Genomic DNA, 15,025 nt, shown 5'->3' with positions numbered 1-15,025 from the left:
CGCAGCCCCTCCGGGACGTCCTTCTCCAACAGGATGTATTTATGTTACATCTTTAGATTAATTTCCAATAATTGCTACTGTAGATATTATATATTTAGCACATAAACTAAAGAATATTGACACTTCAGTTCTGCTAGCTTCCTCCCTTCTAGCTTTATTGTAGTTATCTCTGATTGGCTCTTAAATGTTTCTCTTACACTTCGCTGTTCGTTGGATTAACTTTCTAAATAAATGTGTTCTTCTAACCCTGTTTGAATTTTAAATAAAAACACGCCCAAACTTTATCCTTCGTTATCAGCGTCCTGTGCAGCGGTGCGAGGGGTTTTCAGTGTTTACTGCACAGAATGTGATGCATGGTGATTAAAGCTGGACCACACCTTCTGTAATTACTCTCAATCTTTCAGCTTTAGTCATTGGGTCTCTCCCTTATATAGACTGAATCAGACCTCTGGTATCTGCCTGGAGGGTCTGGAGGGGGGTTCGCTCATTGACTCATTTGGATGCCGCAGCAGATAAACACCAACAGGGTGGAGGAAGAGCTGGGCTGCCAAGATAAAGTCTTTAATAAACACAACAGGAGCTAATCTGAGCAGAAACACTAAATATTTGTCCTAAAGTGGGGCTCTGAAAAACAACCTGCCCTTCAGTAAAAAAACATTCTTGATCGAGAAGCTTCAGTAATTTTAAGTGACACTGAGTTCATTTTGTAATTTTTATTTGTGCTGTGAAAACAAAACACCCAGTAAAAAGTATTTAATCAGGAATGTTTCTGTAACTTAAAGTTAGTGTCACTAATAAAAGCTGCTTCATCCAGAATCTTTTACAACTTAAATTGAGTTTCTGTAACTTAAAAACTTCAACGTAATCAGCGTCAACTGTTGTTTTTAGTTAAAATAACTCATCACATTACAGTTCACTCAACAAAACTCATTGAAATAATGTTTGCAACTTAAAGGGTTTATCTAAATCAGTTCATTAGAACCATGCATTTAAGTGGTGGGGATAGGTCCACTGAGTGCTGCAGCTTTAAAATCAACCCTAACTGGTAACCAGTGAAGAGAGGCTACAACAGGCCTGATGGAACCAGCTGGAGGTGCAATATGTCTGTTTGGCTGAAGTCCAAAACACAGAGAACTGCAATAGTCTGATTCTGAAGGAATAAAAGAGAGTGGATGAGAGAGAAAGGATCTGATCTGTGAGATGCTCCTCGTTTCATTTTGCTGTCAAATAACGATAATAATCCTAATGACGGATGACCAAGCGTTTGATGATGATGATGGCTTTTTCAGATGAAGGCCAGAGGTAGCGCAGCAGGTGTTGTTGGTCGTCATGGATGTCAACAACATTCCTGCAGAGAAACACAATCAGGTCTCGGTATGGAAAGCTCGTTAAGTCTGGAGCGCGCTCACACGAGCACGCGAGGGGAATGAAGTCATGATGTCACGTAGTAGGTGAGTGGGTCATGAAAACGGCGTTCCTGTTGGCGATGTTAATCACGGCGGGGACTGTGGTCACTGCCGGCAGAATGAAAACAACAGTGTGTGTGTATGTGTGTGTGTCCTCAGAAGCCCAGATGCTTCCTCTCCTCTGTACGGCTGAGTGTTTACAGCTTCCAGCTCTGACTGGTACCGACACTCAGCTCTGGTACACACACACACTGAGATCCACTGGCTGCAGAACAAACTGTATAAAGTCTACATTAAAATCCTTAAAAATAACAGAATCTATAAATTTGCAGATGTATTTGTAAAGTTTTCCTGCCAGACACGAGGAGTTTACAGCTGATGTTAACATGGAGGATCCAAACACTAAAACCACTTGCTGAAGCGATCTGGGATTCGACCTCATATCTTTCGTACTGTAAACACCAATGTGTCCTCGACCACACTGAAGGACGACTCAACCTGTACTCGAAACACATCGTCTGATTGGTTCACTGCGATGACCATAACCGTAATATTGCCAGACTTAAAAAAACGTGCAATTTTATTATTTATAGTTATTGAGTGAGAAGAGACTTTATAAACTTTGTGAAACGTTATCTACGACAAATTGTTCATTATTTGGGCCTTCTTGTAAATTTGGGAAAAGTTATTTCACAATGTGCTAGCTAGATGGCGGTCCAACATGATATCATAACCTCAGTCTGTTAACGCCATAGTTACAACAAATCACCACATTAAAGCTCTAATATGTAACATTTCTTCTTTGAGCTGTGTTCTGTTGTTGTGGTTGTCTGCCAGAAGCTGTCATACATTGACTGTTTTACATTTACTGTTTTTGTAATTCTTTGGATTATATTTGCAGTATCTTGATTAAAAGCTGCAGTATAACAGAACAGTAATGAAATGAATCAATCTGATCTTCATAAACAGTTTTCTGGCTCTGTTTTCTGGCTCTGGAGTGTGTGAAGCTGACTGACAGCTGCAGGGCCACTCGCTGACGTGTCGGCGGCTGGTGGGAGGGCTGAGATGCAGTAGCGTTAGGATGTCCTGTCTCTTATCACTTCCCTGCGACTCCATTGTTCTCCGAGCCACCGGGAATATTCTCCACCTCCTTTTCCACATCAGCTGTTTTTATTATCCACAATGAAATGTCACCTGCTGTAGGCTTTCTGGCGCTCAGAAAGGTGCGAGGCCTTGGCATTTTGTTGAGTTGTGCGTTTGTCCGGTACCAATATTTGGCACGTGGGCCGGCAGTTTGGTTCAAAGATGCCTTTAATGTTGGTCTTAAGTGTTGGTAATATAATGAGTGTGTGTGTGACCTTGTTGATCTGAATTGTCCTGTGCAGCAGAAGAACAGGAGGATTGTGCAGAGCAGCAACAGTGACTCACTCTTTCTTTTACCACAGATGTGTGCGCTCACGTTGCTCAAATGTTGTTTGAAGTGAAATTAATAAACTCGTTAAAAAGATGCTCGTTGTGTCACAGCTGAATCTCTGTTTCGGAAAAGGACAAAACTCTAGCAACTCTGGATCTTTTTCCTTCAAGATTTACAATATTAATTAATTAAACATTATATTCTCTATGGTGTCTCTCTCCCTCTGCCTGTGTTGTATCGCAGGGCTCTCTGTTGGTTTCTTTCCATATCCGGTCTGCTCGGGATGTGCAACTGCTGTTTTTATCATTACGTCGGTGAATTAGGATTATTTCCACCAAACCAGAGTGTGATTGGAAACACTAACAGAGACGGTTTTAATGAGTTTTATTCTGTTTCTGTCTGATTGTTTTGGTCTGAGATGCTGGTGCTCTAGTGCGACATCCAGTGGTGGATTTTCTATATTTAACCTTTAAGGGAGCTCTTTTCTATTATTGAGTAAACTGACTACATTTTATGGATATTTCATATTATATTTACTGCTTTTTCTACAATTTTCTGTCTGTATTATGTATTTTTGTCATACTATTCCAAACTAATAAAGGAATTATGGAGTGGTAGGTGTGGCACAGGTTTGTTTGTTTCCGTGTGTTGATTTGTGTGTTGTTGTTTTTTTTAAGTACCACATTAATGTGTGATTAAACACCTTTATTAGTATGTTTATGTTCCTGTACAGTTGCTTTTAACTGATGAGTTGTTGTTTTCTCACTGTGTGTGTTTGTCACTGCTCCGGGTTGAGCAGGATCGAAGCCTCACACTGACTTCTTTATGAAAATACTTGTTTTTTTATTCTTCTATGGCACATCATAAAGTGTTGTATATATCCCTGCAAAGACGTCTCATTGTTCTATCAGCAGACTGTGTTCAGGTCTTTACTGTGTCCTTATCCTGTGAGATTGAGTTTATATCGTTAATAATAATCTAAACTTTAAAAAATAACAAGAACAAGTTAACCAATACAGCTACATTTGGATGAAAATCTAGTGATTCATTCAGAGTAGAATATAAAATGACTAACTGAGCAGCACCGTGTATCACACACAGTGTAAGTAGCTGCACTCACAGAGCTTTATTGCTTTAACAAGCCGTTGACTCAGACTGGAGGAAATCCCAACACTAGAAAGTCATCAAGCTGCCCTGATAAGAGAGAGAAGCCCTGTGTTATCGAGCCTTTAATGCCCACTGTGCCTCCTCTTCCTCCTCTGACTAATCTCCACCTGTTAGAACAAACAGAGGATGTGACACATTCATGCAGCTCAGAGTCGCAGTCGTCCTGTTGGATCCACTTTCATTATGAGCTACTGATTAGGGTCATTATTGATTAGTCAGTCGAGTATTTTTCAGATGTAATGGATCGTACTGCGAGCAGGAGCGTGTCCAGATTGGGGTGGCATCAAGTATGTGTCTCAGCTTTCCAATCATTCCCAATTTAAACACTGTTTATGGATCCCAGGCTGCACAAAAACCACATTGGATTAGCATAAACTGTCGACCTGTTCGTACCAATCGTTGACATTACTTATGATGGACAGAGCCTTAAACCTGCATTCTCTCTAATGGCCAGCAGGGGGTAGCTCCATTACCATCCAGTCTTATGGAGAAATGATTCGACTTCTCAGTTGAGTTTATGAGCTCCAGTAAACAGTTTCCTGATGAGTTTCTGGTCTCAGTCTCTTAGTTTCAGTCTTCTTCCTTACAGCATGATGTGTCATTTAGGTAAACTGATGGTCCCATTTGAGTCAAACAGACATAAAGCAGGGGATGTTAGGGCGGGGCTACCTTGTGATTGACAGCTCATTCTCAGTGAGTGTCCAGCTCAACGCACAAACTCAGATCAACTGCAAACAGTGCTGATCAGATATGGATCCAGATTCTGTTTGTTGACTAATTTCTCTCCTCAAATTGTTCACTAAAACCATTTTATGTTATCTGGAATACCAGATCCTGTGTGAGCAGGAGAGGCAGCCAAGAGAAGCAGTTCAACTCGCTTTACGTGACCTCTGCTGCGCTCTGATAAACTGCTCATGGTAAACGACCAACAACGCCGACCCCTCAAGGCTTCAAAACAAGAATCACAAATCCCGTTGCGTAGGTTCCCAACTTTGTACCATAGAAACTATTTTATTCAGATATATTTTGTCAGAGGTCAAATAGAGCTCTTTTGAAATGAATATGCCAGTTTTTCCATCTCCAAACATTTGCCTCAGTATGGAACATTATTACCCCCCCTTCCCCAACATGCTTGCAGAAAATGGTTGGTAACCAATGGATGCATTGGATCATCCTAGTTTCATATGATAACCAACATCTTCACTCTAGCTTTAAACAGAGGAAGGATAAATGTGGTGGCGGATCAGAATTGGTTAACTAGTTAAAAAAGCGAGTTGCTAACAAACAAAAGGTTAAAGGGTCCGGTACGCAGAATGCTTTGCTTCTGACCGTTTTCAGTGCTCACGCAGCGCACAACAGGATGCACTCCGCACTAGGACAAGGCGGCCATGTTGAAACGCTCCGTTGTCGCTCCCGCCTCGTGTTGTTGAAAAATTCCTCAAACTCTATTTTTTGTTTTGTACTTAAGTGAACTCAGAGCAGAGATGAGTACAGACCCCACAAACACGTCCTCTACACTTGTGATCGAGGGACGCACCTAGAAAAACAAATACCCCAAAAAATTAATTTTTACAGTGTTTTTATGCGAATAAACTTCCAGAAAAGATTATTTCACACGGTGTTTTGCTTTCTCTGTAAGATCATTCATTGTTTTCCTTGGACGGATTAAAATGCCGATTGGATACTGGAGACTCGCTACGGCCGGATCTGAACCAAAAGGATGTGGCTTGCATTATCTGCTCAGAGCACCGGGGACAACAGGAAGTGGCCGTATCAGGCCGATCCACACGTTGCACAGTTAACTGTTACTTGTACGAGAGTGCGTTATATTATTATTATTATTATTAATTATTATTAGTCACTAGAGAGCTCCTGTAGACCACAGGTTCTCAACCTGGGGTTGGGCCCCCACCAAGGTTCCGGAGGGGTTCACAAGGGCTATCTTGATTTTCAGGTGTGAACAGAAAATATTAAGAATTCGTATTACTCATTTAAAACAGTCATATGATTACCATTTATATACCTCCTGCCAACGTATTAGTTACTAGTTATATTACATTTCTGCTACTTCAACAAAAAGAGTAACTGTGTCCTTTCAGCTGAGATAATTTAAAATCCAGTTTTCTTATCTAATAATGCAAGTAATGTGATGTTTCCATCTTCCATCCATTACAGTTAACTAGAAAGGTAATATTATTAACTAGTGACTGAGTCACAGTTTAGCATCCAAGGAGAAGAAAACACTGGAGTCATTTCACAGAACATAGATTCAGGTTTGGTCAAGACTGCAATATAAAAGGAATATCTGCTGTCAGTCTGATTCTTCAGATCCCACTGAAACTCTGAGTTTTACTCTGAAGGCCCCCCCCCTTCAGCCCCCGCAGCCCCCCTGCCACCGCCTGATTGGCTCACAACTGGTTGGGGGGGTGGCAGTCTGCGCGCTGTGCCAGATAAATGAGCCTCCTCGGAGCGCACCGCACTCAGTGAGCTGGATGCTGAGCGCGCGCACTGACCGCTGATGTGGACGCACAGACTGCAGACTGCCACCCCCCTCTCTCTGTCCTCTGTCTCTCTCACACACACACACACACACAACACCGGACTACCGGACCCCCCTAAACCACGGCGCAATGCTCGCTGCTGTCTGAGTTCTCGGTTTGGCGCTGTGCGTCACGGGCTCGCTCTGGTGATGGTCAGCGTGCGGCTGCCACGTGGAGGTGACCGCGTTCATCAGACTCCAACATCGTGGTGGCGCAGACCGATGTGGGACGGCCTGTGGATGTCCTGCGTGGTGCAGAGCACAGGCCAGATGCAGTGCAAGGTCCACCGACTTCGGTTCTGGCGCTGTCGGGGGACCTGCAGACGGCGCGCCGCCCTCACGGTCATCTCCGCCGTGTCCGGGTGGTCGCGCTCAACGGTGAGGTGCCCGGGGCGCAGTGCACCAAACTGCATCAAGGATGAGGCGGTGAAGGCGAGGGTGGTGAACGCCGGGGGGGTTGATCTACATCGTCAGCGGCTCTTCGTGCTGGTGCCCGCTCTGCTGGATGGCCAACAACATCATAGTGATTCCACGACCCGCAGGTGCCGTGCCCCAAGGACGCGGGAGACTCGGGCGGCGATCTTACATCGCTGGGCCGCCAACCCGCGCTGCTGCTGCTGGGGGGGACCCTGCTGTGCTGCTCCTTGTCACAGGGGGTCCGGGGAAACTACCCCATCAAATACGTCCCCACCAAGAGCATCACGGCCAACGGGGAGTTCGACAAGAAGCTTTATGTGTAAACGGAGACTCTGATGAGGGACTGAGGTCCGGATGATCCGGTGGAGAGGATGCTGGGTGCCAAAGGATGCTGCTGGAGCTCCGACTCACTGTGGACTGCGAGTGGGGTTTTCATGTGGGCCTCACTGGGACTCAGACTTGGACTGCAGAGTGGTCAATGTGGACTCACTGTGGACTCAGAGTGGGTTCAAGTAACAAACTCAATTCAGTTCAAAAAGGTTCTTGATGAAGCAGCTTTTATTCTGTTTTCAGTGTCACTTAAAGTTACTGAAGCTTCTCGATCAAGAATCTTTTTAAATTGACAAAAACTGAGTTTGTTTTTATTTGTGCTCCAAACTGTCTGTTGTCTCCTCCAGTGAAGTTTCAGGAGGTTTTGTTAAGCAGCTTTTATTAGTAATTTTAAGTGACACTAACTAAACATTCCTGATTAAGTAACTTTTACTGGGTATTTTGTTTTCACTCTACAAATATAAAGTGTCATTTAAAACTACAAAAAGCTGCTTCAAAGTTAAATGAACTCATCTAGTTTTACAGTGTGCTGATTAAAAAGGTTTTATAGATAAACACTTGTTTAGAGGCTGAACTTTGCTACCAGAGTGTTTTTGAAGCTGTTGTCCTCTGAAGAGCTGCAGAGCTTCAGTGTAAATATGTTGTTTTTCTCCCTGTTGTTCTGCTCGTGAGTTCGATTCCCTCAGTGAACCCGCAGGTGGTTCAGTATGCAATTTGCATCTGCAGCTGCAGCGTTTTTTTACTTCCTGTTGTTGTTGTTTTTCTAGTCTTTTCTAATAATATACATACTTTTCTAATAAAGAAAAAAAAAAAGAAACATTTAACTGTCTGTCCTCATTTAAAGTTACTAAAGCTACTTGATCAAGAATGTTTTTTAACTGACGAAATCGAGTTTGTTTTCCTTAAAATGTTTGATTTAAATCAGTTTTTTGAGTTAAATTAACTCAAATCAACCCAAAAAACTTGTATTTATGCAAACTATTAGGCAGTAATTAAAATACCTTTATTGTAGAGGAACAGCTAATTCCTTGAACTCAATGTAGTTGTCATTGATCAAGTTTTTAGAGTCAGAATCTCAGAGGTGGGAAGTATTTCCAAGTTTCTGAATAGTCCCTTTTTCACAGCAGCCATTCTGACATGAAATAGTCGGGTAAACACAGGCGTTACTTGACTATTTAACGTCAGAATGGCTGCTGTGAGAAAGGTATATTGAGTACAGCTTTCTTCTTCCAGTAACATTAACTTGGCCACAACACTGGATGAGAATACAATAACAACTAGCCAGGAAAACTAATTATTTCCAGGATATTTGGTCATTTTAATCAACTTCCAGGTTTTCCAGGACACGTATGTACACATAGATCAGGATATGTCGTGTGCACGTGTAGTTGTTTGTTTTTGAAATGAAGGCAACAAACAGGAGCCAGAAAATGACGTCAAAATAATCAAGACGTTGTCGCACACACCCTGACGGGGCAGTAAACGGCTGGTGTCTGAACAATGCTCCCCGCAGACATCAGCACAATCAGCAGGGAGCAACTGCAGCGTCAGGAAGCCCAGACCTGGACCAGCGGGGCAATCAGTGCCCTCACGTGGATCAACAAGGCCGGAGAGCGTGCTCAGAGGCACACACCGACACAGAGGAGGGAGAGGAACAGCCGGAGCTCGCCAACGCTGGTTAACGTCCCTGCGTTTCCATGGCAACGCATTCAAAATGAAACAGGAACAGAAACAGGGTCAGGGAACAGAGAACAGAGGGCCCCATACACACACATTTCTCTCATGTTCTCTTACCCAAGTAATACCCCCTCAAACACTAGAGCAGGGCAGGAGTGCAAACACTCGGGGACGTGGGTAATAACTGGAGACAAACACCAGAAGAGAGTAAAGATAGAAAACATCTGGACAAAATGAATGAAAACTGCTCAACACAGAATAATCAGATATTAATATATTGATGATAAATTAATATTTAAGTTCTGTATCTAGAGGAGGATCTTCAGCAGTGAACTCGACGTATTAGATCTTAAAAATGAGAGAAAATGTGTTCGTTTGTCTCCTCCTGAGGCCGAGAACTTCCTTACATAAATGTCTAATTTAGTGAAATAAGACTTGGTTTAACGGATTGTTTTTCCATGTTGAAATAAAATCCATAATTCCTCTGTGGCAGGTTGTGTTTTATTATCATCATCACAATAAATTACATTCAAATATGTACAAGTTATTGAGGCACAAGAGGGTCAGTGAGCTCAAGCACATTAACGCAGACACACCGTTATTTCCTGACTGTCTTTAAACGTCACACATGCTTCATCATCCCGGTACAACCTCTTAGTGTCACACTGAGTGAAGCTGCAGTCAACAACTGAGCACATCCAGAACACAATGCCCATGATCAGTGCGAGTCTGTGTGAGGCAACCGTCGTCGCCCTCGTGCTGGTTCAACCCGCCTCTTCATGCGGAGGCACAAACACCGTCGCGGTTAGGCTCATGAAGTCGCTAAAAAGGGTCGTTCCCCCAAACAAACACAGAATTAAGCAGTGAAATTTAATCCTCGATTTAAGATCGATTTACCATCAATTCTGATTATTATCTATTAAACAGCATCTGCAGATAAAACTGATTCTGAGCTGCTGGTTATGTTGTTTTAAAACTTTTTGATGATCAGCACAAGAAAAATAAGGTCCGTTCAGGAGAGCAGAGATTCCGAGCCGGGATCGTATGAACCAGAAAACATCAAGCACAGGAAGTAATATGTAGTTAACCACGGGCCTAGTTTTTTGTTTATATTTTGGCAAGATTAGTTCCATAAAACAGTCCTAAAGGAAGACCAGGCGAACAGATTTTCACCAATCACGCAGTCCTCTGGTAAAACGTTGAGCCACTAACGTCACCAAACTCACCCCTTGTTTCAGTTGTGAAGATGCAATATTTACCAAGAAGAATAACTGCTAAAAGTTCCCCCGATGTTCTCCTAAAAGTGGAATAAATGGTTTTGTTGTGGTGGAAGCAATTTTCCTTTCCTGTAAATTTCGGAGCCGAAAGAAAAACAAACTGCATCGAAACATGAAAAGAGTTTGGTTTTAACGGGTGATCTGACTCCTATGAAGTGTGTTTTATTATCATCTGTTATCATGTTGCAACTAGTTTGAAATCTGCTGTGAAATCAGATGAAGCCTTCAGGACTGATTAAAGAGTGCGGATGATCATAGGCCAACGACGTTTGCAGTGCACGCGGCTGATTGACAACATTCCCCTCACTGATTCAGCTTTGATACTGAAAGAAAAGTTAAAAACATGATGATTCCTGCAGGCTGTTAGTAAGGATCTTTTTTTTCTATGATTTCGATGCTGAATTTTTGGACGTTTGTTACCTGAAATGTAAATAACTTCATTAATCGAGGACAAAGATCATTCAGTAGATAAACTGTGGTCCACGGTAAGGTGAGGGTCCAGCCAGCTTAAAAAAATGTCGTTAGAAGAAGAACAGACTACCATTACTACATGTTTTAACTACACTTTTTTAAATGGGCCAATTTTAAGGTCTTTGAAGGCACCAAGAAGAAATTCGCTTGACAGGGAAGGCAGCATAAAAACCTAGAACTATCGGTGTGGTCTCCGACACCACCAGGAGAGAATCATGGCCTTTTTTTATTTTTTTATTTTGGTGAACTGAACCCTTTAACACTGGCAACGCACTCCATATGCTCTTAAGGCAGCGGAGAGAGTTTGAGGTTTTTTCGGGGCTTTCTGTGTAATAAATAAAATCCTGAATTGTTCCTTGATGACAGCAGATAACGGAGGTATAATGGACACGTACAATCGTCTGAATTTCTAAATGGGCTTCTGTATTGTCTCGGATATAACAAATTCCAAACAGCTCATATTAAAGTTGATCTTCTCTTTTATGAGCTGATGTCTCCAGGGGTTATCTGATTCGCAGACTGTATTGTATGTCCGTAACTGTACGAAGGCATGACAGCAGCGGGCTTACGACTGGTTATTCCCCTTCAGTAACTGGCCGCAATGACCAGCCTCTGTACTCTCGCTGGTGCCCTCGTAGATCTCCGTGATGCGAGGCGTCGCGGTAGTGCCTCTCTGCGGGCATGTCCGACACGTAACCCATCCCCCCCAGAACCTGGATGGGCCCTGATTTAAAAGAAAGCAAAATAAAGGAAACATTAAACGTTTGTATCTCAATTCTCTGGATCTTTAGCATTTCGTTGTTGGTTTCTTACTGATGGGAGGCAATAACGTGGCGGCTTCAGAACGCAGCGCTAGTTTGGCCATGGCGGCTTTCCTGCAGGAAAACAGAGGCGGTTATATGCCCGTCACTTCTGGCAAGAACTCGTTAGATGAGAGGCGACTGCGTACCCTTTGGTTGAAGGGTTTTCTTTGCATCTCGAAGGAGGGCGACGCCGTTCCAGGTTGAAGGCAGACCGTACGCCCTCTAATCGGCCACCAGCCATGTCCGCCAAGTTTGAACTAAAGGATGTGGAAATACACGATTTAAGTAACAACGGGTCAGAGAACCTGATCAGCCTTTCAGCAGTTAGCTAGTGTTTCTGTAAGTGGAGACCTAAACGTTAACCGAATGATCCATATTCAGCAGTTTGAATCCAACTAAATAGCTGCCCTGCACCAACTCCCTTTTAAAGAATATCAGCATTTTTATTAAACAATTCCTGAAGTGTTCGTACAATACACGTAACTCTAGAAACACGAGCTAAAGGCCGTCATAACATAAATTGTCCACAGTCCTGACTGTCAACTACAGGATCATATCATCCATTAAAGATATTCAGTGTATACTGATCAAGCTATCATCCATAAACGATACCAGTGTATACTGATCAATATCATCCATAAGATATCAGTGTATATGATCAATATCATCCATGAAAAGATACCAGGTGTATATCTGTCATATCATGCCATAAAGATACAGTTGTATATCTGATCAATATGCCATCCATAAGATACAGTGTATACGATCAATATCATACTATAAAGATACAGTGTATACGATGCAATTCATTCCCATAAGATCAGTTGTATGAAGCTCATCAATAGTCCATAAAGGATACAGTGTATAGCTGATAATAGTCCAAAAGATACAGTGTATACTGATCAATAGTCCATAAAGAACAGTGTATATCTGATGCAACTAGTCCATAAAGATAAAATATACTTCTGAAGTCAGAAATCTGTAACAGATTTTTTCGCCTGTTAGCCTAACGGGTAAGCATGGATACCAGTTTGCTGCTTCCTGTCTGGAGGAAGTTTCCCCCCCCGTCGTCTCCCTCAGCGTTCTATCTGAAGGGCGTTTTTGTTGGCCGAGTGTAAAACCAGGAATGTTGAACTGTTCCGGCTGATCCGGCTTTTAATAACTGGTTATAATTTTTATTAATCGTTATTAGAGATGAGTAGTGAGCAGTGAGGTGATGGCTACAGCTGCATTTTTCTACTATTGATGAACAGTGAAGAACCATCCCCGTCCGTCAGCCGTTGCCATGTTCAGCGTTGGTTCTGACTGGCTCAGCCGTTTTTCACCTGGATGGCCCTGCAGTTGCCGATGGGGGGGTCCGAACGCGTGCGTTTTGTGCGTAGTCGGCGCCAGTCCAGAGAAGTCCCCTGAGCGATACCGGCGAGCCTGAGAAGTCGATGCGATCCGTCACCTGTCCAGAGTTTTTGCTGTGTGACACAGACAGAGCTCATTACCCAGCAGCACCGACAACCATTCAAGCCCCAGTGAGGATGAAGTGTCTCAGGTTCAATTAAGGTGGTCAGCGTTTAACAGACACCCTGATCTATAAATATTTGCTCTGACAGACTTTAACAAAAACATGTTAGTTTGATAGAAAACCCCCCAAAAAATCATCATCATGATTTTAATAGTTTCTCAGTGAAAATTTCTGTCACAATAATCACAGTATGAGGTTTTATTTATTGGATAGAAGATAATTAACGACACAAGGTGACTTAAACAGAATAATCTTTGGGGCTGGAGGGAGTGTTGTGTGTGTGTATTATATCTATAGTAAAACATCTTCACTGTTTACTGGAACAGACCAGAGCAGTCTGACTTTATCCTGCAGTTCAAAACCACATTTTAGAGGCTACCTGAACAGAAGGTGAAGCTGTAGTAATCTCCTCTACAACAATGGATTCGTTAATACAAGTCCAGGAATTGACACTGCACCTTCAGGAACTTTTTCACATAGACAGAACTGCACCTGGAGCACGAATTATTGGTTTTACGAACAGACCGAAGAGCCAATAAAGTCACGTGATGCAGTAGTCGAGAAGCGTAGTTGATTCAGGAACTCAATACTCCTGGGAGCGTTTCTCGTGTACAAGCTGGTTGTGAAAAGGTTTTAACCTGAGTACTGAGGTGTTTTTTTTAAATTGGATTCCAGCTCTTATTTTGAAATATTAGTCGTTCTCCACCAGTAAATGATCCTGGGTTTTATAAAAAGGTACCATTGCGATCTTGAACCCGGCTCCCCGGCGGAGCCAGCATGTTGCCCAGCGGCCACCCTTGCAGTCCCTCCAAGGATGAATGTTGGGCGGTGGATGAGGCTCTGATGCCCAACTTATCTTTCCTTTCTTTTGCCGCAGAGAAAGCCCCGGGTGTGGCATGGCGTCAAGGAAACGGGCACTGATTCCGCTGCCACACGGAAGATAAAAGAAACAATGAACGATCCCATTGTTCACAGAACCAACAAATCTTTATCTCGCGTCATCTGAAGCGTTAAAAAAAATTGCCGCGTCATGCTTGTGTTTGAGTTTATTGTCCAGTGTGCGAACACGAAGTGCCGAGGCGTCCAGCTGTTGGTGATCCAGGCTTTGGTTCCGTTCAGCGCCCACAGTCATCGGCCCATCCTGACGAGCTGTTTGGAGACGCGCCGCGTCACTGCCGTATAACCCTGGGAACCAATTCATTCACATCTTTATAAAGGAACCAGTTTCAGTCTGTTGGGATCAGTGGAAGGGTTCTTCAAAGCCTATCAGATGATTTTTACCAGAACCAGGGTTCATTTCACTCTTCCACTAAGACAGTTTTGAGGGCCGGTTTTGGACCCCGTGCTAACCTGGAAACCAGTTGCTTTCAGGTTTTAAACCCAGGGAAGCTCGTCCCAGCGAACGACGTTTTTGGTCTAAAACCAGAACTGTCGGGGTCCTGTTGGCGGCTGGTTATGTATCTAATTAGCAGAATCTAATCATGGTTCTGGGCTGGTGCCGGGTTTTTGGAGTTGGTTCCCTTTTCGCCCCAGCTAAACCAGGAAACGGCAGCTCCGTTCGGTTCAAGCACCTGGTTCTGAACCAAAGCGGCGTGTCAATGTGGTTCCACTGGGTAACGTTAGCTGACCAGCAGGCTTGCTAGTGTAAACCTGGTAACAACAGCTGGCGTTGGACGACGTATACCAGGTGATTGAGGACGCGGGTCTATGTTAGGCTCTCGGCCGTCGAAGAGGCAAACCGGTTCCTTAGAAGGTTCTCCTGTTACACCAGTCGCAGACCTAGCAGCAGCTCTGGGTTTCATGTTGGTTGGAAAGAGGGTAAAGGTAAGAGTTTAGCCTACATCATTGAGCCCAGACATAAAAAACAGAACATTTCTGGCCTTCATCCAATCTGTTCAAATTGGGATTTTTCATTAAACGCTGCCAAATACAGAAACCAGGAGACAGCTAAAACTGATGAACTCGAACTGGAAATTTCAACATTAATTTCTGCAGGATGAGTTTAAAG

At 43.2% G+C, this 15,025-nt stretch overlaps 1 protein-coding gene across 1 annotated transcript; it reads left to right on the top strand.

Moving 5' to 3' along the window:
- Positions 1-6,617: 6,617 nt before the first annotated feature.
- On the top strand, positions 6,618-7,386 carry cldn5b (claudin 5b). The gene is given in 7 exon segments (XM_035668659.1): positions 6,618-6,719; positions 6,721-6,747; positions 6,749-6,814; positions 6,817-6,858; positions 6,860-6,985; positions 6,987-7,051; positions 7,053-7,386. Coding segments are annotated over 7 exon segments (642 nt in total). The 3' UTR covers positions 7,267-7,386.
- The last annotated feature ends 7,639 nt before the right edge of the window (positions 7,387-15,025 follow it).

This window comes from Morone saxatilis, unplaced genomic scaffold, assembly GCF_004916995.1.
Source record: "Morone saxatilis isolate NCDOM2014 unplaced genomic scaffold, NCSU_SB_2.0 Contig21, whole genome shotgun sequence".
Lineage (NCBI taxonomy): Eukaryota > Metazoa > Chordata > Actinopteri > Moronidae > Morone > Morone saxatilis.
The sequence above is the reverse complement of the archived record's forward strand: the minus strand, read 5'-3'. Positions and strand labels throughout refer to the sequence as shown.